At 41.2% G+C, this 27,717-nt stretch overlaps 1 protein-coding gene across 4 annotated transcripts in view; it reads right to left on the bottom strand.

Moving 5' to 3' along the window:
* Positions 1-27,717, bottom strand: part of LOC110527749 (lisH domain-containing protein ARMC9) — a 92,729-nt gene that overhangs the window by 4,687 nt on the left and 60,325 nt on the right. For all 4 annotated transcript variants that reach the window (XR_005052837.1, XR_005052830.1, XR_005052839.1 and 1 more), the window contains 2 exons: positions 25,408-25,501; positions 11,249-11,451 (listed from right to left, as the gene is read on the bottom strand). Coding sequence is in view for 1 of the 4 variants with exons in the window: in XM_036985001.1 (XP_036840896.1) it covers positions 11,249-11,451; positions 25,408-25,501 (297 nt within the window). In the remaining 3 variants the exon portion in view is untranslated. The remainder of the gene's footprint in view (positions 1-11,248; positions 11,452-25,407; positions 25,502-27,717) is intronic.

Genomic DNA, 27,717 nt, shown 5'->3' with positions numbered 1-27,717 from the left:
TCTGTACCAGTACCCCCTGTATATAGCCTCCACATTGACTCTGTACCGGTACCCCCTGTATATAGCCTCCACATTGACTCTGTACTGGTACCCCCTGTATATAGCCTCCACATTGACTCTGTACCGGTACCCCCTGTATATAGCCTCCACATTGACTCTGTACCGTTACCCCTGTATATAGCCTCCACATTGACTCTGTACCGTTACCCCTGTATATAGCCTCGCTACTGTTACTTTACTGCTGCTCTTTAACTGTTTGTTATTTTTATGAAACAATTTCACTTATCTATTCTTTACTTGACACTTATTTTTCTTAAAACTGCATTGTTGGTTAAGGGCTGGTAAGTAAGCATTTCACTGTATTTGGCGAATGTGACAAATAAAATGTGATTTGATTTACACGTTCGCCAACCAATCCATCCTATTTTTTACTATTTCCTTAAGTAAACTTCTATCGTAACCATACCAAATGTGACATATCATACTCATTTGAGTGTCCCCGGATTTACATTTAATGTGTGTCTATGAGACCAGGTTGGAACTCTATACCACTAGTGACTATCAAAAGAATGGAGGCCCTCTGCAAAATTAAGTAATATTTCATCATCAAATCGATTATCTATGAGCAAGTGGGTCAGTGTGTGTGTGTGTGTGTGTGTGTGTGTGTGTGTGTATATGATGCAAGCACATCATCACATTCTTCCACCTGCTCTGGTCGACATAGCGACACAACAGGGGATCTGTTATTGTCTTCAGGGGGCGCTCTGCAGGTCGACAATATAACATGTTTTTCAGTCCACGTTTTTTAGGCACCAAACGGAAGAAAATGGTACTGAAACAGAGGGACTATTTGAATTACCTTCAATAAGAAATGCTGTTTTTTTTTTTATCTGTTGCAAAATGTTTTGCCCCGGTTTGTACTAATTAATTAATTAATTAATTAATTAATTTCACTTTTATTTAACCAGGTAGGCTAGTTGAGAACAAGTTCTCATTTGCAACTGCGACCTGGCCAAGATAAAGCAAAGCAGATTCCCTGATCCACCTTAGTACATTGAGCGTGGCTGAGGTGCACCCGTGACCGGCTCGGAAGCCGGATTGCACAGCGGAGAAGGTACGGTGGGATTCGAAATGGTCAGTGATCTGTTTATTAACTTGGCTTTCGAAGACTTTAAATAGGCAGGGCAGGATAGATATAGGTCACCCCCGTTGAAGAGGGGGATGACCGCGGCAGCTTTCCAATCTTTAAGGATCTCGGGTGATACGAAAGAGGTTGAACAGGCTGGTAATAGAGGTTGCAACAATGGCGGCGGATAGTTTTAGAAAGAGAGGGTCCAGATTGTCTAGCCCAGCTGATTTGTCCAGGTTTTGCAGCTCTTTCAGAACATCTGCTGTCTGGATATGGGTGAAGGAGAAGCTGGGGAGGCTTCGGCGAGTAGATGCGGGGGGCGGAGCTGTTGGCCGGGGTTGGAGTAGCCAGGAGGAAGGCATGGCCAGCCGTTGAGAAATGCTTATTGAAATTTTTGATTATCATGGATTTATCAGTGGTGAGCGTGTTACCTAGCCTCAGTGCAGTGGGTAGCTGGGAGGAGGTGCTCTTGTTCTCCATGGACTTTACAGTGTCCCAAAACCTTTTGGAGTTAGAGCTAGAGGATGCGAATTTCTGCTTGAAAAAGCTAGCCTTAGCTTTCCTGAACGACTGCGTGTATTGTTTCCTGACTTCCCTGAACAGTTGCATATCGCGGGGACGATTCGATGCTATTGCAGTCCGCCACAGGATGTTTTTGTGCTGGTCAAGGGCAGTCAGGTCTGGAGTGAACCAAGGGCTATATCTGTTCTTAGTTTAGCATTTTTTGGAACGGGGCATGCTTATCTAAGATGGTGAGGAAATTACTTTTAAAGAATGACCAGGCATCCTCGACTGACGGATGAGGTCAATATCCTTCCAGGATACCTGGGCCAGGTCGATTAGAAAGGCCTGCTCGCAGAAGTGTTTTAGGGAGCGTTTGACAGTGATGAGAGGTGGTCGTTTGACCGCGGACCCATAGCGGATACAGGCAACGAGGCAGTGATCTCTGAGATCCTGATTGAAAACAGCGGAGGTGTATTTGGAGGGCAAGTTGGTCAGGATAATGTCTATGAGGGTGCCCATGTTAATGGATTTGGGGTTGTACCTGGTGGGTTCCTTGATGATTTGTGTGAGATTGAGGGCATCTAGCTTAGATTGTAGGACTGCCGGGGTGTTAAGCATATCCCAGTTTAGGTCACCTAACAAAACGAACTCTGAAGCTAGATGGGGGGTGATCAATTCACAAATGGTGTCCAGGGCACAGCTGGGAGCGGAGGGGGTGTGTGGGGGGGGGGGGGTCGATAGCAGGCGGCAACAGTGAGAGACTTATTTCTGGAGAGGTTCATTTTTAAAATTAGAAGTTAAAACTGTTTGGGTATAGACCTGGAAAATATGACAGAACTTTGCAGGCTCTCTGCAGTAGATTGCAACTCCTCCCCCTTTGGCAGTTCTATCTTGACAGAAAATGTTGTAGCTGGGTATGGAAATCTCAGAATTTTTGGTGGCCTTCCTATTCAGACACGGCAAGGACATCAGGGTTGGCAGAGTGTGCTAAAGCAGTGAGTAGTGAGTAAAACAAACTTAGGGAGGAGGCTTCTGATGTTGACATGCATGAAGCCAAGGTTTTTTCGATCACAGAAGTCAACAAATGAGGGTGCCTGGGGACACGTGGGGCCTGGGTTTACCTCCACATCACCCGAGAAACAGAGGAGGAGTAGGATGAGGTAACGGCTAAAGGCTATCAAAATTGGTCGCCTAGAGCGTTGGGGACAAAGAATAAAAGGAGCAGATTTCTGGGCGTGGTAGAATAGATTCAGAGCATAATGTGCAGACAGGGGTATGGTGGGGTGCAGGTACAGCGGAGGTAAGCCCAGGCACTGAGTGATGATAAGAGAGGTTGTATCTCTGGATAAGCTGGTTATAATGGGTGAGCTCACCGCATGTGTGGGAGGTGGGAATAGCCCAGGGCTAGTAGACGGACGGAGGCCGGTTGAAGGCACAGCGGATGGAGTGTTCGTCGGCAGAGCTGTCGTGGTGGTGCGGCGGGGCGCTGTGTCGACTAAGGATCCCAGCCAGGTGGCGAAAGAGGTATTGTAGTTGTAGTAATTTAGTTTTCTATCCGGGAGATGCGCCTGGCTCACGGCTAACTGGTGCTAGCTTCGGGACAGAGGCGTTAGCCACTATAGCCACTCGGCAGCAGCAGTGATCCGGTGCCAAGGTCCAGAGCTTACGGCAAGGATCCGGTGGAGTAGTGTATTCTAGCCGTCTTTGGGTGGAGTCCGGGTGAACAACTGAGTAGGCCGGGAGGTGGGCCTCCGGGATATCTTCTGTACAGGGTACCTCGGTGGGTGCCAGCTAGCTGTGCAGAAGGTAAAGGCCGCTAGCAGTGGCTAACAATGACTATATAGCTTGTAGCTATTTAGCTGGTTAGCTTCTGATGGCTGTGGTTCTTGCTATAAGGTCTAAAAATGACAAATAATAGTGGTTCCGTATCACATTGGGTGAGGCAGGTTACCGGAAGGTATAATTTAACTAAAATGGAGAAGTACACGAGAGGACGAACGAAACACGTTTGCACTGCTACGCCATCTTGGATCAGGAATCCAAGATTCCTGGAATACGACCCAGGTCTCTGTCCGCTCACTAACGTTGCAGCCCTTGCTGTTGTAGCTCAGATCACTCGGTGGACCAGTCAAGGGTGGCTAGCTAACACCTCTTAGTGACCTTCTGAAGCAGCTCTGTCAGTCACAGCAGTGTTTCCTTATAAACCTGGTCCTTGATGACCACTCTCTCCAACAAAACATTTTGAGCCGTTACTTCCTTACCAGGTTGGCTCTAACCAATATAAAACTTACAAACACTTAGTTTGGTTTAGGGACGGTCAATTCAATGAATTACAAAAGGAGTATGTCCGAAATGCTGAAATTCCTGATTTCCTGACTACTCAGGAACAATCACGTCCATGACCCTTTGAAGCTTACTTCAAATGAGCATACTCAAACAACGAGCGAGATCCCCATCTCTGGGCTGACTGAGACAGGCTTTATAATGAACCATCATGTTGATGTATAGGGGTCATTATTAGCTTCCACTGACGACTCCAAGTTAAACTATAGTTCATACGATCCATCATCCTATAGAGGCAGGTTAAACTACAGTGTAGAAGGTCCATCCCCATCCCCCTATAGAGTCATGTTAAACTACAGTGTAGAAGGTCCATCCCCCTATAGAGTCATGTTAAACTACAGTGTAGAAGGTCCATCCCCCTATAGAGTCATGTTAAACTACAGTGTAGAAGGTCCATCCCCCTATAGAGTCATGTTAAACTACAGTGTAGAAGGTCCATCCCCCTATAGAGTCATGTTAAACTACAGTGTAGAAGGTCCATCCCCCTATAGAGTCATGTTAAACTACAGTGTAGAAGGTCCATCCCCCTATAGAGTCATGTTAAACTACAGTGTAGAAGGTCCATCCCCCTATAGAGTCATGTTAAACTACAGTGTAGAAGGTCCATCCCCCTATAGAGTCATGTTAAACTACAGTGTAGAAGGTCCATCCCCCTATAGAGTCATGTTAAACTACAGTGTAGAAGGTCCATCCCCCTATAGAGTCATGTTAAACTACAGTGTAGAAGGTCCATCCCCTATAGAGTCATGTTAAACTACAGTGTAGAAGGTCCATCCCCCTATAGAGTCATGTTAAACTACAGTGTAGAAGGTCCATCCCCCTATAGAGTCATGTTAAACTACAGTGTAGAAGGTCCATCCCCCTATAGAGTCATGTTAAACTACAGTGTAGAAGATCCCTCCCCCTATAGAGTCATGTTAAACTACAGTGTAGAAGGTCCATCCCCCTATAGAGTCATGTTAAACTACAGTGTAGAAGGTCCATCCCCCTATAGAGTCATGTTAAACTACAGTGTAGAAGGTCCATCCCCCTATAGAGTCATGTTAAACTACAGTGTAGAAGGTCCTTCCCCCTATAGTCATGTTAAACTACAGTGTAGAAGGTCCATCCCCCTATAGAGTCATGTTAAACTACAGTGTAGAAGGTCCATCCCCCTATAGAGAATCATAACAATGACTTCCAAATGTGTTAAAGACAGTGAAGGAGAGACAGAGAGAGAGAGAGAGAGAAAGATAGACCCAGAGAGAGAGAAAAGACCCAATATGTTATCTCGGGACTAAGAGATCACACTGCAAACAAGAGACTGTCCATCCATCTTATCTCTATGTTCAATTAAGACGTGTCATAGCTTTATCAGGAAGCACGCAATAAAGCTAACACAGTATCTAAAACGTTGCCCAATCGCTGATCTTTGAGAAGACAGCACGAGATCTACGTGGTAGCCATTATGTCAATACGGCTTATTTTAAAGTCTAATAAAAGCTTTCCCAACATTAGCCATTGTGCTAGCAATAAGATCAGTGTGTGGTTTGAAGGCGTAAGCCAATATTGCTGTCATGTTTTGTTAGTTTTGAAATGGCTTTGCTTTTGACAGATGAGGCATGACACAATGGCTTGTGTAATAATACGACACACACCACAGGCACACATAGGCCTGCCTGTCTGCCTGCCCTTTGAGCCATTCTGTCCACAACACTGAGTTAAAATAGACATTCTGTCCACAACACTGAGTTAAAAGAGACATTCTGTCCACAACACTGAGTTAAAAGAGACATTATGTCCATAACACTGAGTTAAAAGAGACATTCTGTCCAGAACACTTTGAGATTAAAGAGCTATTCTGTCCACAACACTGAGTTAAAAGAGACATTCTGTCCACAACACTGAGTTAAGAGACATTCTGTCCACAACACTGAGTTAAAAGAGACATTATGTCCATAACACTGAGTTAAAAGAGCTATTCTGTCCAGAACACTTTGAGATTAAAGAGCTATTCTGTCCAGAATACTTTGAGATTAAAGAGCTATTCTGTCCAGAACACTGAGTTAAAAGAGACATTCTGTCCAGAATACTTTGAGATTAAAGAGGCATTCTGTCCAGAACACTGAGTTAAAAGAGCTATTCTGTCCAGAACACTTTGAGCTTAAAGAGGCATTCTGTCCAGAACACTGAGTTAAAAGAGCCATTCTGTTCCGAATACTTTGAGCTAAAATATCCATTCTGTCACATCATGCTTAGTGTTATACAACAGCCACAGAAATGATCTGAACAATTAATTTACTGAATAGTGTACGTAAATACACAACACAACACACTAAGTGTTGGAGCAACTGTAAGATTCCTGACCTCCAGCTAAAAGTCCACCGGGGCCAGACGATAGGTTCTTCTCCCAATCCGTTTCCCTGTGATTGGCTTCAGTAGAAAAGTGTAACATTTATAGCACAGGATGCTGCTTTTTGGGGGGGCGCACCACCTTAGAATGACAAAATGTTGGGGAAACAGCCTGGGTAGCAGACCTGTTTGTGTTATCATTTCACTTCTTGTCTACCCAGGTTAACAGTAGCCCGTGATTAGGGTGGATCACAACAACAACAAAATCACCCACCAAAGAGGACCAATTAAAAGCTTGGCCTACAACAGCCAGCACCGAATGAGAGGCAAAAAAAAAATCCCCGTAGTGAATGACACCAGAACGTCCTGGTACAAATCATTCAACATCCCCCAGGGGGTTATGGGTACCAAGGAGGTGCTCTTGTCAAACACACGTTAGTTAACCACTTGGCATGTACACTGAGCAAAAATATAAATGCAACATGCCACAATTTCAAAGATTTTACCGAGTTACAGTTTATATAAAGGAAATCGGTCAATTCAAATAAATTCATGAGGCCCTAACCTATGGATTACATGACTGGGAATACAGATATGCATCTGTTGGTCACAGATATCTTAAAACAAAGGTAGGGGCGTGGATCAGAAAACCAGTCAGTATCTGGTGTGACCACCATTTGCCAGATCAGGCTAATGATTGTGGCCTGTGGAATTGTGTGAAGTTGCAGGATATTGGTGGGAACTGGAACATGCTGTCATACATGTGGATCCAGAGCATCCCAAACTATTGGGTGACATGTCTGGGTGAGTATGAAAGCCATGGAAGAACTGGGACATATTCAGCTTCTAGGAATTGTGTATAGATCCTTGCAACATGGGACTGTGCATTATCATGCTGAAACATGAGGTGACAGTGATGGATGAATGGCACAACAACGGGCCTTAGAATCTTGTCACGGTATCTCCGTGCGTTCAAATTGCCAAAGATAAAACGCAATTGTGTTCGTTGTCCGTAGCTTATGCCTGTTCACAATGTTGACATCAGCAAATCTTTTGCCCACACGACGCCAGTCTGCCATCTGTCCGGTACAGTTGAAACCGGGATTCATCCATGAAGTGCACACTTCTCCAGCAAGCAAGTGGCCATTGAAGGTGAGCATTTGCCCAGTGAAGTCGGTTACAACGCTGAACTGCAGTCAGGTCAAGACCCCGGTGAGGACGACGAGCACGCAGATGAGTTTCTGTCTGGGTGGCTGGTCTCAGATGATCCCGCAGGTGAAGAAGCCGGATGTGGAGGTCCTGGACTGGCCTGGTTACACGTGGTCTGCAGTTGTGAGGCCGTTTGGACGTAACATTCAGTTCTCTGGCAACAGCTCTGGCAGAAATTCCTGCAGTCAGCATGCCAATTGCACATTCTCTTCATTTGAGAAATCTGTTGCATTGTGTTGGTTGACAAAACTTCATATTTTAGAGAGGCCTTTTATTGTCCCCAGCACAAGGTGCACCTGTGTAATGATCATGCTGTTTAAACAGCTTCTTGATATGCCACACCTGTCAGGTGGATGGATTATCTTGGCAAAGGAGAAATGCTCACTAACAGGAAAATAAACAAATTTGTCATAAACATGAGAGAAATAAGTTTTTCCTTATCAATCTACAGACAATACCCAATAATGACGAAGTGAAAACAGGTTTTTGCAAATCTATAAAAGTATTCAGACCCTTAAGTATGAGCTCAGGTGCATCCTGTTACCACTGATCACTCTTGATGTTTCTACAACTTGATTGAAGTCCACCTGTGGTAAATTAAATTGATTGGACATGTTTTGGAAAGGCACACACCTGTCTATATAAGGTCCCACAGTTGACAGTGCATGTCAGAACAAAAAACAAGCCATGAGGTTGAATAAATTGTCCGTAGAGCTCAGAGAAAGGATTGTGTCGAGGAACAGATCTGGGGAAGGGTACCAAAACATTTCTGCAGCATTGAAGATCCCCAAGAACACAGTGGCCTCCATCATTCTTAAATTGAATAAGTTTGGAACCACCAAGACTCTTCCTACAGCTGGCCGCCTGGACAAACTGAGCAATCAGAGGAGAAAAGCCTTGGTCAGGGAGGTGACCAAGAACCCGATGGTCACTCTGATAGAGCTCCTCTGTGGAGATGGGAGAACCTTCCAGAAGGACAACCATCTCTGCAGCACTCTATATATACTACTCTTTATAGTAGTATAACTCCTCAGTAAAAGGCACATGACAGCCCGCTTGGAGTTTGCCAAATGCACCTAAAGGACTCTCAGGACATGAGAAACCAGATTCTCTGGTCTGATGAAACCAAGATTGAATTCATTGGTCTGAATGCCAAACATCAACAACTGGAGGAATCCTGACCTCATCCCTACAGTGAAGCATGGTGGTGGCAGCATCATGCTGTGGGGATGTTTTACAGTGGCAGAGACTGGGAGACTAGTCAGGATAGAGGGAAAGATGAATGGAGCAAAGTACAAAGAGATCCTTGATGAAAACCTGCTCCAGAGGGCTCAGGACCTCAGACTGGGGCAAAGGTTCACCTTTCAACAGGACAACAACCCTAAGCACACAACGCAGGAGACAACGCAGGAGTAGCTTCGGGAATGTCCTTGAGTGGCCATCTCTGATGGAAAATCCCCCAATTTAATCAATTTTAGGACAAGGCTGTAACATAACAGTATGTGTCCAACTGGCTCGATTCGGGCTGATGTAGCAAATCTTAGTTTTTTACGTTGGATAAAAGTAGAGACTAGAAATGTGTATATGATACAATATAGTTGCGGAACAATGGGAAGGTAATTCTCCACCCGGCACAGCCAGAAGAGGACTGGCCACCTCTCATAGCCTGGTTCCTCTACGTTTCTTCCTAGGTTCTGGCTTTTCTAGGGAGTTTTTCAGAGCCAACGTGCTTCTACACATGCATTGCTTGCTGTTTGGGGTTTTAGGCTGGGTTTCTGTACAGCACTTTACAGTAGCTGATGTAAAAAGGGCTTTATAAATAAATTTGATTGATTGATTGATTCTACTTTGAAAGTTGATCAACTTCTAATATCGATTTTGGTAATGTTATCTGGAGTGCCAGAGTGTGCTCTGGGCGTTCATAAACTCAGAGCGTTATTCATGTATGATATCATGCTTCTGACCCCATCCTATTTAGAGATATTGTTGTTCAACCACACTAGGGTAGGGGGCACTATTTTCACCTCCGGATGAAAAGCATGCCCAAAGTAAACTGCCTGTTACTCAGACCCAGAAGCTAGCATATGCATATAATTTGATGTAGATTTGAATAGAAAACACAAATAGAAACCACAAAGTTTCCAAAACTGTTAAAATAATGTCTGTGAGTATAACAGAACTGATATGGCAGGCAAAAACCTGAGAAAAATCCATCCAGGAGTTGGGATTTTTTTATGTTTGTAGTTTTCCATCGACTGCCTTTACAGTATCCAATGACTTAGGACTCAAATTGCACTTCCTATGTAAGTGAGAGAGAAAAATGAGAGAGTAAGACCACTCTGAATGAGTGGACCCTGCAGTGTCCCAGAGCTGTTAACTGCGCACGACCGAGAGTGGGCCTTTCTTGTTTTTCTTTTATATTGACAAAGCTCATATTGTTGAAATATTATTGATTATTATGACAAAAAAACAACCTGTGTATTGATTATAAACATCGTTTGACATGTTTCTACAAACTTTACTGATACTTTTGGGATTTTTTGTTCTGCCTGTTGTGACCGCCTTGGAGCCATTGGATTACTGAACAAAACGTGCCAACAAAACTGAGGTTTTTGTATATAAAGAGGGACTTTATCGAACAAAACAAACATTTATTGGGTAACTGGGAGTCTTGTGAGTGCAACCGTATGAAGATCATGAAAGGTAAGTGATTAACTTTATCGCTATTTCTGACTTTTGTCACTCCTCTACTTGGCTGGTAAATGTTTGTAATGTTTTGTGTGCCGGGCACTGTCCTCAGATAATCGCATGGTATGCTTTCGCCGTAAAGCCTTTTTGAAATCTGACACAACGGTTGGATTAACACGTGAATGTTTTTAGAATTTTTATTATGAGTATTTCTGTTTTTGAATTTGGCGCTCTGCAATTTTACCAGATGTTGGCCAGGTGGGATGCTAGCGTCCCACACCCCCTAGAGAGGTTAAAAAACATCCTGTTTTTTTGTTTCATTTGATTACAAAACAAACTTATTAGAAGGATTCACCATCCACGGATTTATGGTGAAAACGTCCATGGCTCGCATGCAATGCAATTCATTAGCCGTCCTGCTATTTCTGTAGTGCAAATGCGATCTGTAAGACGGTTCCATGATTTTTTACAAACCATTACATCTGGGAGCAGTATATCCTCCTTTCTCTATACATTGGATTTTTGTCCAGCTCCTGTAAAAAGTTTGGATGTACGTAAAACCCTCCATAGTCTACATTTCCTTAATATTATACGCCCACGTATTTAGACATGGTTTGGGCACACTGCATCCAAATCTGTATGATCATTTCATGTACACATCTGCATCTTGTCTGTGAAAAGTAATGCCTACATTTTATGAGAGGGTAAAATGCTGTTAAAACTGAAGTCCTTATAACTATTCTGTTGTGTTTGTGGCATTAGCCACAGCTCATTCAAAATAAGTTGTTTCATTTTCATATTTGATTCTAATTATTCAATGTCTTTTTTTAGGCCTTATTAATTGTGAATTTAGTATTTTTTATTGGCAATGTTTGGCTTGCCCATGGCTCAGAGAGAGCGAGAGCGAGAGAGAGAGAGAGAGAGAGAGAGAGAGAGAGAGAGAGAAAAAGACAGAGATAGAGAGAGAGAGAGAGAGAGAGAGAGAGAGAGAGAGAGAGTTAGAAAGAGAGCTGTGATGTTTAAGACTTCACAGTTCACACTCACTCTGTCTGCCGCCCCCTGGCCCTCCCACTGTGACGGAGGCCCCTGATCCAGGTCGGCTGCTGCTCTGCTGGGGCTCAGACTGGGAGAACTGGGGGGCCAGTGGCGGGACAACGCGACCCCTTCGAGGATCCACGCCTGGTGCATCACTCTCCGGCGTGCGGGGAATCTTGGGCCGGCTTGTAAACCCGGGGACATTATCAATGCTGAGGACAGGGTCAGGGGGGAGGGGTTAAAGGTTAGAAGGTGAGCAATGCAGTCAAGTCATTATCACGGTTGAGGACAGGGCCATGGGAGAAGGGTTAAGGTTAGAAGGTGAGCTATGCAGTCAAGTCATAATCACTGTTGAGGACAGGGGGAAACACTGTATTACTGTAACACTGCATTACTATATAACTGTAACACTGTATTACTATATAACTGTAACACTATTACTGTAACACTATTACTATATATCTGTAACACTATTACTGTATAACTGTAACACTGTATTACTATATATCTGTAACACTGTATTACTATATATCTGTAACACTATTACTGTATAACTGTAACACTGTATTACTATATATCTGTAACACTGTAATACTATATATCTGTAACACTGTATTAATGTAACACTGTATTACTATATATCTGTAAAACTGTATACTATATATCTGTAACACTGTATTACTATATATCTGTAACACTGTATTACTATATATCTGTAACACTGTATTACTACATATCTGTAACACTATTACTGTATAACTGTAACACTGTATTACTATATATCTGTAACACTGTATTACTATATAACTGTAACACTGTATTACTATATATCTGTAACACTGTATTACTGTAACACTGTATTAATGTAGCACTGTATTACTATATATCTGTAACACTGTATTAATATATATCTGTAACACTGTATTACTGTAACACTGTATTACTATAACACTGTATTACTATATATCTGTAACACTGTATTACTATATATCTGTAACACTGTATTACTGTAACACTGTATTACTATAACACTGTATTACTATATATCTGTAACACTGTATTACTATATATCTGTAACACTGTATTACTGTAACACTGTATTAATGTAGCACTGCATTACTATATATCTGTAACACTGTATTACTATATAACTGTAACACTGTATTACTATATAACTGTAACACTGTATTACTATATAACTGTAACACTGTATTACTATATAACTGTAACACTGTATTAATGTAACACTGTATTACTATATATCTGTAACACTGTATTACTATATAACTGTAACACTATATTACTATATAACTGTAACAGTGTATTACTATATAACTGTAACACTATTACTGTAACACTGTATTACTATATATCTGTAACACTGTATTACTATATATCTGTAACACTGTATTACTATATATCTGTAACACTGTATTACTATATAACTGTAACACTGTATTACTATATAACTGTAACACTGTATTACTATATAACTGTAACACTGTATTACTATATAACTGTAACACTGCATTACTATATAACTGTAACACTGTATTACTATATAACTGTAACACTGTATTACTATATAACTGTAACACTATTACTGTAACACTGTATTACTATATATCTGTAACACTGTATTACTATATAACTGTAACACTGTATTACTATATAACTGTAACACTGTATTACTATATAACTGTAACACTGTATTAATGTAACACTGTATTACTATATATCTGTAACACTGTATTACTATATATCTGTAACACTGTATTACTATATAACTGTAACACTGTATTACTATATAACTGTAACACTGTATTACTATATAACTGTAACACTGTATTACTATATAACTGTAACACTGCATTACTATATAACTGTAACACTGTATTACTATATAACTGTAACACTGTATTACTATATAACTGTAACACTATTACTGTAACACTGTATTACTATATATCTGTAACACTGTATTACTATATAACTGTAACACTGTATTACTATATAACTGTAACACTGTATTACTATATAACTGTAACACTGTATTAATGTAACACTGTATTACTATATATCTGTAACACTGTATTACTATATAACTGTAACACTGTATTACTATATAACTGTAACACTGTATTACTATATAACTGTAACACTATTACTGTAACACTGTATTACTATATATCTGTAACACTGTATTACTATATATCTGTAACACTGTATTACTGTAACACTGTATTAATGTAGCACTGCATTACTATATATCTGTAACACTGTATTACTATATATCTGTAACACTGTATTACTATATAACTGTAACACTGTATTATTATATAACTGTAACACTGTATTACTATATAACTGTAACACTGTATTACTATATAACTGTAACACTGTATTAATGTAGCACTGCATTACTATATAACTGTAACACTGTATTACTATATAACTGTAACACTGTATTACTATATAACTGTAACACTGTATTACTATATAACTGTAACACTATTACTGTAACACTGTATTACTATATAGCTGTAACACTGTATTACTGTATAACTGTAACACTGTATTACTATATATCTGTAACACTGTATTACTATATAACTGTAACAATGTATTACTATATAACTGTAACACTGTATTACTATATAGCTGTAACACTGTATTACTATATAACTGTAACACTGTATTACTATAGAACTGTAACACTGTATTACTATATAACTGTAACACTATTACTGTAACACTGTATTACTATATAGCTGTAACACTGTATTACTGTATAACTGTAACACTATTAATGTAGCACTGTATTACTGTAACACTGTATTACTATATAACTGTAACACTGTATTACTATATAACTGTAACACTGTATTAATGTAGCACTGCATTACTATATATCTGTAACACTGTATTACTATATAACTGTAACACTGTATCACTGTATAACTGTAACACTGTTACTGTAACACTGTATTACTATATATCTGTAACACTGTATTACTATATAACTGTAACACTGTATCACTGTATAACTGTAACACTATTACTGTAACACTGTATTACTATATAACTGTAACACTGTATAACTGTAACACTGTTACTGTAACACTGTATTACTATATATCTGTAACACTGTATTACTATATAGCTGTAACACTGTATTACTATATAACTGTAACACTGTATTACTGTAACACTGTATTACTGTATTACTGTATAACTGTAACACTATTACTGTAACACTGTATTACTATATAACTGTAACACTGTATTACTATATAACTGTAACACTGTATCACTGTATAACTGTAACACTGTTACTGTAACACTGTATTACTATATATCTGTAACACTGTATTACTATATAGCTGTAACACTGTATTACTATATAACTGTAACACTGTATCACTGTATAACTGTAACACTGTTACTGTAACACTGTATTACTATATATCTGTAACACTGTATTACTATATAGCTGTAACACTGTATTACTATATAACTGTAACACTGTATTACTGTAACACTGTATTACTATATATCTGTAACACTGTAACACTGTATTACTGTAACACTGTATTACTGTAACACTGTATTACTGTAACACTGTATTACTGTAACACTGTATTACTATATATCTGTAACACTGTATTACTGTATAACTGTAACACTATTAATGTAACACTGTATTACTGTAACACTGTATTACTGTAACACTGTATCCCTTTATGGGGATTATTTGTTAGTGGTGGGAAAGAATGAGTTGATTTTGAAATAGGAGGACAATGAGAGTGTATCAGTTTGCTGAACATATCTGTTGTATCTACATCTAGATAGATAGTTATGTTGTATCTACGTCTAGATAGATAGTTCTGTTGTATCTACATTTAGATAGATAGTTCTGTTTTGTCTAGATAGATAGATCTGTTGTATCTACATCTAGATAGATAGTTCTGTTGTATCTATGTCTAGATTGATAGTTCTGTTGAATCTACATCTAGATCGATAGTTCTGTTGTATCTACATCTAGATAGATAGATCTGTTGTATCTACATATAGATGGACAGTTCTGTTGTATCTATATCTACTATAGCCCCTGCTCAAAGACAATGGATGTGAGTGTGTACAGTAGGCCTTATCATGTCGGACAATGATCTCAATCATGCCAATAATGGTTCATTCTTTGATTCCTTAATTAAACAGGCGGCTTGGATTGCAGATACTCTCAGGGCAGTTGGCATTGGTCCGTTGAATATGATTTGATAGGCCACTGAACAAGACAATGGAAAGATTCCATTTCACTAAGGCCTCCAGGTATCGTATTTGACTCGTAATCCCAGCCTCTGATTCCATCCCTTTAAAAATGGTTTGTGGTGTTGGATGTCTGGTATAAATATCAATCAACACTCTCCCGTGTGTCTGTGTTACTTGTTATTCCACAGAGAATGTGAGACAAATCCTGAGAGGAGTGGCCGAAGATAATTCCTGATCCATCACTGTTATAAATCATCATCACAACACAATCATAGGAATTATAAACTGACCCCTATGAGTGGCTAGTAGAGCCTAATGGACCCCATGTCTCAGCAAGAAACTGTGGCTTTGATACCCCAGTCAAACCAAAATGGAGTCCACAAAAGTAGCAACCTCTGCACCACAATGGATCCAAAATAAAGTCCTATAGAACAGCAATGCCCCCCCCCCCCCCCCCCCCCCCCCCCCCCCCCCCCCCCCCCCCCCCCCCCCCATTTGAGCTGCAATAAAGTCACAGTTACAATCGATACCACTTAATTTTCTACCTAGAGAGAGGAAACAGAGGGTTGAAGTGAAGGCATTTTTACATTAGCCCTAGGCATTCCTGGGGAGCAGAGTGCTTGATTTAAGTGGCATTTCCTAGGCTCATTACACGCGGGGAGACACAGAAGTCAAGCTCCTGTGGGATTTGGACAAAAAAAAGGGCTGACTGAATGAGCCCCTTTGTCGACTGCTCGTTTAAAACGCATGTCACACACCGCCTGGCTGGTGCTAAGTCACAGATTAGTATTAAGTTCCCCAGCAACAAAAACAAAAAGGGGAACTAACAAAGAGTCACTGACAACAACCAAAACAAAACAGGTTGGGTTTAAGGTGGGGTTCTTAAAGACACTCATGGGACTGTCCACTGAAAGTTGACTAGCAATAACAACTAGGACCTAAAAGACACCCACCATGAGACCCACTAAATTTCCCCAAGAAGAGGCAAACAAAAGAAAAACGCCACACCGAACTTAAAGACAGGAAGCAAACCAAACAGTGGAGCAAAATGAAAACAGGGACGGTCAGATAAAGGATTGTTTGTGTAGAAATCAAATAGGGAGAGACAACTAAAGGAGTTAACCCTCCACACCTCTCAAGACAACTGGAGCACTGGGCCAGCCACTCTTAAATCTCACCTGGGCCAGCCACTCTTAAATATCACCTGGGCCAGCCACTCTTAAATATCCCCTGGGCCAGCCACTCTTAAATATCCCCTGGGCCAGCCACTCTTAAATATCCCCTGGGCCAGCCACTCTTAAATATCCCCTGGGCCAGCCACTCTTAAATATCCCCTGGGCTAGCCACTCTGTATATATCTCCTGGGCCAGCCATTCTTAAATATTCCCTGGGCCAGCCACTCTTAAATATCACCTGGGCCAGCCACTCTTAACTATCACCTGGGCCAGCCACTCTTAAATATCACCTGGGCCAGCCACTCTTAAATATCACCTGGGCCAGCCACTTTTAAATATCACCTGGGCCAGCCACTCTTAAATATCACCTGGGCCAGCCACTCTTAAATATCACCTGGGCCAGCCACTCTTAAATATCCTGTAAAAGACTGTAAAAGAAAGAGAGGAAGACTGTAAAAGAAAGAGAGGGAGAGACTGTAAAAGGAGAGGAGAGACTGTAAAAGAGAGAGGGAGAGAGACTGTAAAAGGAGAGGAGAGACTGTAAAAGAGAGAGGGAGAGACTGTAAAAGGAGAGGAGAGACTGTAAAAGAGAGAGGGAGAGAGACTGTAAAAGGAGAGGAGAGACTGTAAAAGAGAGAGGGAGAGACTGTAAAAGGAGAGGAGAGACTGTAAAAGAGAGAGGGAGAGACTGTAAAAGAAAGAGAGAGGAAGAGACTGTAAAAGAAAGAGAGAGGGAGAGAGACTGTAAAAGAAAGAGAGAGGAAGAGACTGTAAAAGAAAGAGGGAGAGAGACTGTAAAAGAAAGAGAGGGAGAGACTGTAAAAGAAAGAGAGAGGAAGAGACTAAAAGAAAGAGAGAGGGAGAGAGACTGTAAAAGAAAGAGAGAGGGAGAGAGACTTTAAAAGAAAGAGAGGGAGAGAGACTGTAAAAGAAAGAGAGAGGGAGAGAGACTAAAAGAAAGAGAGGGAGAGACTGTAAAAGAAAGAGAGAGGGAGAGACTGTAAAATAAAGAGAGAGGGAGAGACTGTAAAATAAAGAGAGGGAGAGACTGTAAAAGAAAGAGAGGGAGAGAGACTGTAAAATAAAGAGAGAGGGAGAGACTGTAAAAGAAAGAGAGAGGGAGAGAGACTTTAAAAGAAAGAGAGGGAGAGAGACTGTAAAAGAAAGAGAGGGAGAGACTGTAAAAGAAAGAGAGAGGAAGAGACTGTAAAAGAAAGAGAGAGGGAGAGACTGTAAAAGAAAGAGAGAGGGAGAGACTGTAAAAGAAAGAGAGAGGGAGAGACTGTAAAAGAGAAAGAGAGGGAGAGAGACTTTAAAAGAAAGAGAGGGAGAGAGACTTTAAAAGAAAGAGAGGGAGAGACTGTAAAAGAAAGAGAGAGGGAGAGACTGTAAAAGAGAAAGAGAGGGAGAGAGACTTTAAAAGAAAGAGAGGGAGAGACTGTAAAAGAGAAAGAGAGGGAGAGAGACTAAAAGAAAGAGAGGGAGAGACTGTAAAAGAGAAAGAGAGGGAGAGAGACTTTAAAAGAAAGAGAGGGAGAGACTGTAAAAGAGAAAGAGAGGGAGAGAGACTTTAAAAGAAAGAGACAGGGAGAGACTGTAAAAGAAAGAGACAGGGAGAGACTGTAAAAGAAAGAGAGGGAGAGACTGTAAAAGGAGAGGAGAGACTGTAAAAGAGAGAGGGAGAGAATGTAAAAGAAAGAGAGGGAGAGAATGTAAAGGAAAGAGAGGGAGAGACTGTAAAAGAATGAGAGAGGGAGAGAATGTAAAAGAAAGAGAGAGGGAGAGAATGTAAAAGAAAGAGAGGGAGAGACTGTAAAAGAAAGAGAGGGAGAGAGACTGTAAAAGAAAGAGAGAGGGAGAGACTGTAAAAGAAAGAGAGGGAGAGACTGTAAAAGAAAGAGAGAGGGAGAGACTGTAAAAGAAAGAGAGAGGGAGAGACTGTAAAAGAAAGAGAGAGGGAGAGACTGTAAAAGAGAGAGGGAGGGAGAGACTGTAAAATAAAGAGAGAGGGAGAGACTGTAAAAGAAAGAGAGAGAGAGACTGTAAAAGAAAGAGAGAGGGAGAGACTGTAAAAGAAAGAGAGAGGGAGAGACTGTAAAAGAAAGAGAGAGGAAGAGACTGTAACAGAAAGAGAGGGATAGACTGTAAAAGAAAGAGAGAGGAAGAGACTTTAAAAGAAAGAGAGGGAGAGACTGTAAAAGAAAGAGAGAGGGAGAGACTGTAAAAGAAAGAGAGAGGGAGAGACTGTAAAATAAAGAGAGAGGGAGAGACTGTAAAAGAAAGAGAGGGAGAGACTGTAAAAGAAAGAGAGGGAGAGACTGTAAAAGAAAGAGAGAGGGAGAGACTGTAAAAGAAAGAGAGGGAGAGACTGTAAAATAAAGAGAGGAAGAGACTGTAAAAGAAAGAGAGAGGGAGAGACTGTAAAAGAAAGAGAGGGAGAGACTGTAAAAGAAAGAGAGGGAGAGACTGTAAAAGAAAGAGAGAGGGAGAGACTGTAAAAGAAAGAGAGGGAGAGAGACTGTAAAAGAAAGAGAGAGGGAGAGACTGTAAAAGAAAGAGAGAGGGAGAGACTGTAAAATAAAGAGAGGGAGAGACTGTAAAAGAAAGAGAGGGAGAGACTGTAAAAGAAAGAGAGAGGGAGAGACTGTAAAAGAAAGAGAGGGAGAGACTGTAAAAGAAAGAGAGAGGGAGAGACTGTAAAAGAAAGAGAGGGAGAGAGACTGTAAAAGAAAGAGAGAGGAAGAGACTGTAAAAGAAAGAGAGGGCGAGACTGTAAAAGAAAGAGAGAGGGAGAGACTGTAAAAGAAAGAGAGAGGGAGAGACTGTAAAAGAAAGAGAGAGGTAGAGACTGTAAAAGAAAGAGAGGAAGAGACTGTAAAATAAAGAGAGAGGGAGAGACTGTAAAAGAAAGAGAGGGAGAGACTGTAAAATAAAGAGAGGGGGGAGAGACTGTAAAAGAAAGAGAGGGAGAGACTGTAAAAGAAAGAGAGAGGGAGAGACTGTAAAAGAAAGAGAGAGGGAGAGACTGTAAAATAAAGAGAGGGAGAGACTGTAAAAGAAAGAGAGAGGGAGAGACTGTAAAAGAGAGGGAGAGACTGTAAAAGAAAGAGAGAGGGAGAGACTGTAAAAGAAAGAGAGAGGGAGAGACTGTAAAAGAAAGAGAGAGGGAGAGACTGTAAAAGAAAGAGAGAGGTAGAGACTGTAAAAGAAAGAGAGGAAGAGACTGTAAAATAAAGAGAGAGGGAGAGACTGTAAAAGAAAGAGAGGGAGAGACTGTAAAAGAAAGAGAGAGGGAGAGACTGTAAAAGAAAGAGAGAGGGAGAGACTGTAAAAGAAAGAGAGAGGGAGAGACTGTAAAAGAAAGAGAGGGAGAGACTGTAAAAGAAAGAGAGAGGGAGAGACTGTAAAAGAAAGAGAGGGAGAGACTGTAAAAGAAAGAGAGAGGGAGAGACTGTAAAAGAAAGAGAGAGGGAGAGACTGTAAAAGAAAGAGAGAGGGAGAGACTGTAAAAGAAAGAGAGAGGGAGAGACTGTAAAATAAAGAGAGGAAGAGACTGTAAAAGAGAAAGAGAGAGACTGTAAAAGAAAGAGAGAGGGAGAGAATGTAAAAGAAAGAGAGAGGGAGAGACTGTAAAAGAAAGAGAGAGGGAGAGACTGTAAAAGAAAGAGAGGGAGAGACTGTAAAAGAAAGAGAGAGGGAGAGACTGTAAAAGAAAGAGAGGGAGAGACTGTAAAAGAAAGAGAGAGGGAGAGACTGTAAAAGAAAGAGAGAGGGAGAGACTGTAAAAGAAAGAGAGGGAGAGACTGTAAAAGAAAGAGAGGGAGAGACTGTAAAAGAAAGAGAGGGAGAGACTGTAAAAGAGAAAGAGAGGGAGAGAATGTAAAAGAAAGAGAGGGAGAGACTGTAAAAGAAAGAGAGAGGGAGAGACTGTAAAAGAAAGAGAGAGGGAGAGAATGTAAAAGAAAGAGAGAGGGAGAGAATGTAAAAGAAAGAGAGGGAGAGACTGTAAAAGAAAGAGAGGGAGAGAGACTGTAAAAGAAAGAGAGGGAGAGACTGTAAAAGAAAGAGAGAGAGACTGTAAAAGAAAGAGAGAGGGAGAGACTGTAAAAGAAAAAGAGAGGGAGAGACTGTAAAAGAAAGAGAGAGGAAGAGACTGTAACAGAAAGAGAGGGAGAGACTGTAAAAGAAAGAGAGAGGAAGAGACTTTAAAAGAAAGAGAGGGAGAGACTGTAAAAGAAAGAGAGAGGGAGAGACTGTAAAAGAGAAAGAGAGGGAGAGACTGTAAAAGAGAAAGAGAGGGAGAGAATGTAAAAGAAAGAGAGGGAGAGACTGTAAAAGAAAGAGAGAGGGAGAGACTGTAAAAGAAAGAGAGAGGGAGAGAATGTAAAATAAAGAGAGGAAGAGACTGTAAAAGAAAGAGAGAGGGAGAGACTGTAAAAGAAAGAGAGGGAGAGACTGTAAAAGAAAGAGAGAGGGAGAGACTGTAAAAGAAAGAGAGGGAGAGAGACTGTAAAAGAAAGAGAGAGGGAGAGACTGTAAAAGAAAGAGAGGGGGAGAGACTGTAAAAGAAAGAGAGAGGGAGAGACTGTAAAATAAAGAGAGGAAGAGACTGTAAAAGAAAGAGAGAGGGAGAGACTGTAAAATAAAGAGAGGGAGAGACTGTAAAAGAAAGAGAGGGAGAGACTGTAAAAGAAAGAGAGAGGGAGAGACTGTAAAAGAAAGAGAGGGAGAGACTGTAAAAGAAAGAGAGAGGGAGAGACTGTAAAAGAAAGAGAGGGAGAGAGACTGTAAAAGAAAGAGAGAGGAAGAGACTGTAAAAGAAAGAGAGGGAGAGACTGTAAAATAAAGAGAGAGGGAGAGACTGTAAAAGAAAGAGAGAGGGAGAGACTGTAAAAGAAAGAGAGAGGTAGATACTGTAAAAGAAAGAGAGGAAGAGACTGTAAAATAAAGAGAGAGGGAGAGACTGTAAAAGAAAGAGAGGGAGAGACTGTAAAATAAAGAGAGGGGGGGAGAGACTGTAAAAGAAAGAGAGGGAGAGACTGTAAAAGAAAGAGAGAGGGAGAGACTGTAAAAGAAAGAGAGAGGGAGAGACTGTAAAATAAAGAGAGGGAGAGACTGTAAAAGAAAGAGAGGGAGAGACTGTAAAAGAAAGAGAGAGGGAGAGACTGTAAAAGAAAGAGAGGGAGAGACTGTAAAAGAAAGAGAGAGGGAGAGACTGTAAAAGAAAGAGAGAGGGAGCGACTGTAAAAGAAAGAGAGAGGGAGAGACTGTAAAAGAAAGAGAGAGGTAGAGACTGTAAAAGAAAGAGAGGAAGAGACTGTAAAATAAAGAGAGAGGGAGAGACTGTAAAATAAAGAGAGAGGGAGAGACTGTAAAAGAAAGAGAGAGGGAGAGACTGTAAAAGAAAGATAGAGGGAGAGACTGTAAAAGAAAGAGAGAGGGAGAGACTGTAAAAGAAAGAGAGGGGGAGAGACTGTAAAATAAAGAGAGGGAGAGACTGTAAAAGAAAGAGAGAGGGAGAGACTGTAAAAGAAAGAGAGAGGGAGAGACTGTAAAAGAAAGAGAGAGGGAGAGACTGTAAAAGAAAGAGAGAGGGAGAGACTGTAAAATAAAGAGAGGAAGAGACTGTAAAAGAGAAAGAGAGAGACTGTAAAAGAAAGAGAGAGGGAGAGAATGTAAAAGAAAGAGAGAGGGAGAGACTGTAAAAGAAAGAGAGAGGGAGAGACTGTAAAAGAAAGAGAGGGAGAGACTGTAAAAGAAAGAGAGACGGAGAGACTGTAAAAGAAAGAGAGAGGGAGAGACTGTAAAAGAAAGAGAGAGGGAGCGACTGTAAAAGAAAGAGAGAGGGAGAGACTGTAAAAGAAAGAGAGAGGTAGAGACTGTAAAAGAAAGAGAGGAAGAGACTGTAAAATAAAGAGAGAGGGAGAGACTGTAAAATAAAGAGAGAGGGAGAGACTGTAAAAGAAAGAGAGAGGGAGAGACTGTAAAAGAAAGATAGAGGGAGAGACTGTAAAAGAAAGAGAGAGGGAGAGACTGTAAAAGAAAGAGAGGGGGAGAGACTGTAAAATAAAGAGAGGGAGAGACTGTAAAAGAGAAAGAGAGGGAGAGAATGTAAAAGAAAGAGAGGGAGAGACTGTAAAAGAAAGAGAGAGGGAGAGACTGTAAAAGAAAGAGAGAGGGAGAGACTGTAAAATAAAGAGAGGAAGAGACTGTAAAAGAGAAAGAGAGAGACTGTAAAAGAAAGAGAGAGGGAGAGAATGTAAAAGAAAGAGAGAGGGAGAGACTGTAAAAGAAAGAGAGGGAGAGACTGTAAAAGAAAGAGAGAGGGAGAGACTGTAAAAGAAAGAGAGAGGGAGAGACTGTAAAAGAAAGAGAGAGGGAGAGACTGTAAAAGAAAGAGAGGGAGAGACTGTAAAAGAGAAAGAGAGGGAGAGAATGTAAAAGAAAGAGAGGGAGAGACTGTAAAAGAAAGAGAGAGGGAGAGACTGTAAAAGAAAGAGAGAGGGAGAGACTGTAAAAGAAAGAGAGGGAGAGACTGTAAAAGAAAGAGAGAGGGAGAGACTGTAAAAGAAAGAGAGGGAGAGACTGTAAAAGAAAGAGAGAGGGAGAGACTGTAAAAGAAAGCGAGAGGGAGAGACTGTAAAAGAAAGAGAGGGAGAGACTGTAAAAGAGAGAGGAGAGACTGTAAAAGAAAGCGAGAGGGAGAGACTGTAAAAGAAAGAGAGGGAGAGACTGTAAAAGAAAGAGAGAGGGAGAGACTGTAAAAGAAAGAGGGAGAGACTGTAAAATAAAGAGAGGGGGAGAGAGACTTTAAAAGAAAGAGAGGGAGACACTGTAAAAGAAAGAGAGGGAGAGACTGTAAAATAAAGAGAGGGGGAGAGAGACTTTAAAAGAAAGAGAGGGAGAGACTGTAAAATAAAGAGAGGGGGAGAGAGACTTTAAAAGAAAGAGAGGGAGAGACTGTAAAATAAAGAGAGGGAGAGACTGTAAAAGAAAGAGAGAGGGAGAGACTGTAAAATAAAGAGAGGGGGAGAGAGACTAAAAGAAAGAGAGGGAGAGACTGTAAAAGAAAGAGAGGGAGAGACTGTAAAATAAAGAGAGGGGGAGAGAGACTTTAAAAGAAAGAGAGGGAGAGACTGTAAAAGAAAGAGAGGGAGAGACTGTAAAATAAAGAGAGGGGAGAGAGACTTTAAAAGAAAGAGAGAGGGAGAGACTGTAAAAGAAAGAGAGGGAGAGACTGTAAAAGAAAGAGAGAGGGAGAGAGACTTTAAAAGAAAGAGAGAGGGAGAGACTGTAAAAGAAAGAGAGGGAGAGACTTTAAAAGAAAGAGAGAGGGAGAGACTGTAAAAGAAAGAGAGGGAGAGACTGTAAAAGAAAGAGAGGGAGAGACTGTAAAAGAAAGAGAGAGGGAGAGACTGTAAAAGAAAGAGAGGGAGAGACTGTAAAAGAAAGAGAGAGGGAGAGACTGTAAAAGAAAGAGAGAGGGAGAGACTGTAAAAGAAAGAGAGGGAGAGACTGTAAAAGAAAGAGAGAGGGAGAGACTGTAAAAGAAAGAGAGGGAGAGACTGTAAAAGAAAGAGAGAGGGAGAGACTGTAAAAGAAAGCGAGAGGGAGAGACTGTAAAAGAAAGAGAGGGAGAGACTGTAAAAGAAAGAGAGAGGAGAGACTGTAAAAGAAAGCGAGAGGGAGAGACTGTAAAAGAAAGAGGGAGAGACTGTAAAAGAAAGAGAGAGGGAGAGACTGTAAAAGAAAGAGAGGGAGAGACTGTAAAATAAAGAGAGGGGGAGAGAGACTTTAAAAGAAAGAGAGGGAGAGACTGTAAAAGAAAGAGAGGGAGAGACTGTAAAATAAAGAGAGGGGGAGAGAGACTTTAAAAGAAAGAGAGGGAGAGACTGTAAAATAAAGAGAGGGAGAGACTGTAAAAGAAAGAGAGAGGGAGAGACTGTAAAATAAAGAGAGGGGGAGAGAGACTTTAAAAGAAAGAGAGGGAGAGACTGTAAAAGAAAGAGAGGGAGAGACTGTAAAATAAAGAGAGGGGGAGAGAGACTTTAAAAGAAAGAGAGGGAGAGACTGTAAAAGAAAGAGAGGGAGAGACTGTAAAATAAAGAGAGGGGAGAGAGACTTTAAAAGAAAGAGAGAGGGAGAGACTGTAAAAGAAAGAGAGGGAGAGACTGTAAAAGAAAGAGAGAGGGAGAGAGACTTTAAAAGAAAGAGAGAGGGAGAGACTGTAAAAGAAAGAGAGGGAGAGACTTTAAAAGAAAGAGAGAGGGAGAGACTGTAAAAGAAAGAGAGGGAGAGACTGTAAAAGAAAGAGAGAGGGAGAGACTGTAAAAGAAAGAGAGAGGGAGAGAGACTGTAAAAGAAAGAGAGAGGGAGAGAGACTGTAAAAGAAAGAGAGAGGGAGAGAGACAGAGCGGGAGAAAAAAGGAGTGATAGAGAGAAAGTCTGTCCAGACATTCCAGTAGTGACATGTCACTCTCAGCGAAGAATGTCACACTCTGTCACGTGATCCTCCCTCTCCTACAGTCTGACACAGCTAAAGGGGGCCAGGGCACCACTAGTGTGTGTGTGTGAGAGAGAGAGAAAGTGTATAAACATGAGTGTGTGGGATGTACCATATGTAACTATAAGTGCTGTTTATGTGTAAATGAGTGCATGTAAGTAATGTTATTGTAAGTTGATACATTAGTGTGCCTGTGTGTGTGTGTGTGTGTGTGTGTTCACCCGGCAGAGTGTCCGTTGCGCTCCTCCCCCTCCTGGGCTCTTCGTCCTTCATATGACCCCCCAGACTCCTGGGACGAACGGCCACACTCTGAGTCTGTGTGTAAGCAGAGAGATAGAGACAGAGAGAAAGAGATAGAGAGAGAATGTCATCCTGTAAGAAACATGGTATAGAGGAGACGGACCCACTGGTTGCCCTCAAGATTACAGAGAGCTGGTAATCCTATCCACCAAACTACCGGGCGTGAAACATGGTATAGAGGAGACGGACCCACTGGTTGCCCTCTAGATTACAGAGAGCTGGTAGTCCCATCCATCAAACTACCAGGTGTGAAACATGGTATAGAGGAGACGGACCCACTGGTTACCCTCTAGGTTACAGAGAGCTGGTAGTCCCATCCATCAAACTACCAGGTGTGAAACATGGTATGGAGGAGATGGACCCACTGGTTGCCCTCTAGGTTACAGAGAGCTGCTAGTCCCATCCACCAAACTACCAGGCGTGAAACGGGGAAGGGACTCAGGGGGTATGCTAATTTGGTATAGAGCAGACCTAACTCACTCGATTAAATTAATCAAAACAGAAACATTTTACATTTGGCTAGAAATTCAAAAGGAAATTATCTTCACAGAGAAAAAGTCCTCCTGTGTGCCACCTATATCCCCCCACTATAATCCCCATACTTTAATGAAGACAGCTTCTCCATCCTGGAGGGGGAAATCAATCATTTCCAGGCCCGGGGACATGTACCAGTCTGTGGCGACCTAAATGCCAGAACCGGACAAGAACCTGACACCCTCAGCACACAGGAGGACAAACACCTCCCCCATACAGTGCCTTGCGAAAGTATCTGGCCCCCTTGAACTTTGCGACCTTTTTCCACATTTCAGGCTTCAAACATAAAGATATAAAACTGTATTTTTTTGTGAAGAATCAACAACAAGTGGGACACAATCATGAAGTGGAACGACATTTATTGGATATTTCTAACTTTTTTAACAAATCAAAAACTGAAAAATTGGGCGTGCAAAATTATTCAGCCCCCTTAAGTTAATACCTTGTAGCGCCACCTTTTGCTGTGATTACAGCTGTAAGTCGCTTGGGGTATGTCTCTATCAGTTTTGCACATCGAGAGACTGAAATTTTTTCCCATTCCTCCTTGCAAAACAGCTCGAGCTCAGTGAGGTTGGATGGATAGCATTTGTGAACAGCAGTTTTCAGTTCTTTCCACAGATTCTCGATTGGATTCAGGTCTGGACTTTGACTTGGCCATTCTAACACCTGGATATGTTTATTTTTGAACCATTCCATTGTAGATTTTGCTTTATGTTTTGGATCATTGTCTTGTTGGAAGACAAATCTCCGTACCAGTCTCAGGTCTTTTGCAGACTCCATCAGGTTTTCTTCCAGAATGGTCCTGTATTTGGCTCCACCCATCTTCCCATCAATTTTAACCATCTTCCCTGTCCTTGCTGAAGAAAAGCAGGCCCAAACAATGATGCTGCCACCACCATGTTTGACAGTGGGCATGGTGTGTTCAGGGTGATGAGCTGTGTTGCTTTTACGCCAAACATAACGTTTTGCATTGTTGCCAAAAAGTTCAATTTTGGTTTCGTCTGACCAGAGCACCTTCTTCCACATGTTTGGTGTGTCTCCCAGGTGGCTTGTGGCAAACTTTAAATTACACTTTTTATGGATATCTTTAAGAAATGGCTTTCTTCTTGCCACTCTTCCATAAAGGCCAGATTTGTGCAATATACGACTGATTGTTGTCCTATGGACAGAGTCGCCCACCTCAGCTGTAGATCTCTGCAGTTCATCCAGAGTGATCATGGGCCTCTTGGCTGCATCTCTGATCAGTCTTCTCCTTGTATGAGCTGAAAGTTTAGAGGGACGGCCAGGTCTTGGTAGATTTGCAGTGGTCTGATACTCATCCCATTTCAATATTATCCTCCTTGGGATGTTTAAAGCTTGGGAAATCATTTTGTTTCCAAATCCGGCTTTAAACTTCAGTATCTCGGACCTGCCTGGTGTGTTCCTTGTTCTTCATGATGCTCTCTGCGCTTTTAACGGACCTCAGACTATCACAGTGCAGGTGTATTTATACGGAGACTTGATTACACACAGGTGGATTGTATTTATCATCATTAGTCATTTAGGTCAACATTGGATCATTCAGAGATCCTCACTGAACTTCTGGAGAGAGTTTGCTGCACTGAAAGTAAAGGGGCTGAATAATTTTGCACGCCCAATTTTTCAGTTTTCGATTTGTTAAAAAAGTTAGAAATATCCAATAAATGTCGTTCCACTTC

The sequence above is a fragment of the Oncorhynchus mykiss genome, chromosome 1, assembly GCF_013265735.2.
Source record: "Oncorhynchus mykiss isolate Arlee chromosome 1, USDA_OmykA_1.1, whole genome shotgun sequence".
In the NCBI taxonomy this organism is placed as follows: domain Eukaryota; kingdom Metazoa; phylum Chordata; class Actinopteri; order Salmoniformes; family Salmonidae; genus Oncorhynchus; species Oncorhynchus mykiss.
The sequence above is the reverse complement of the archived record's forward strand: the minus strand, read 5'-3'. Positions and strand labels throughout refer to the sequence as shown.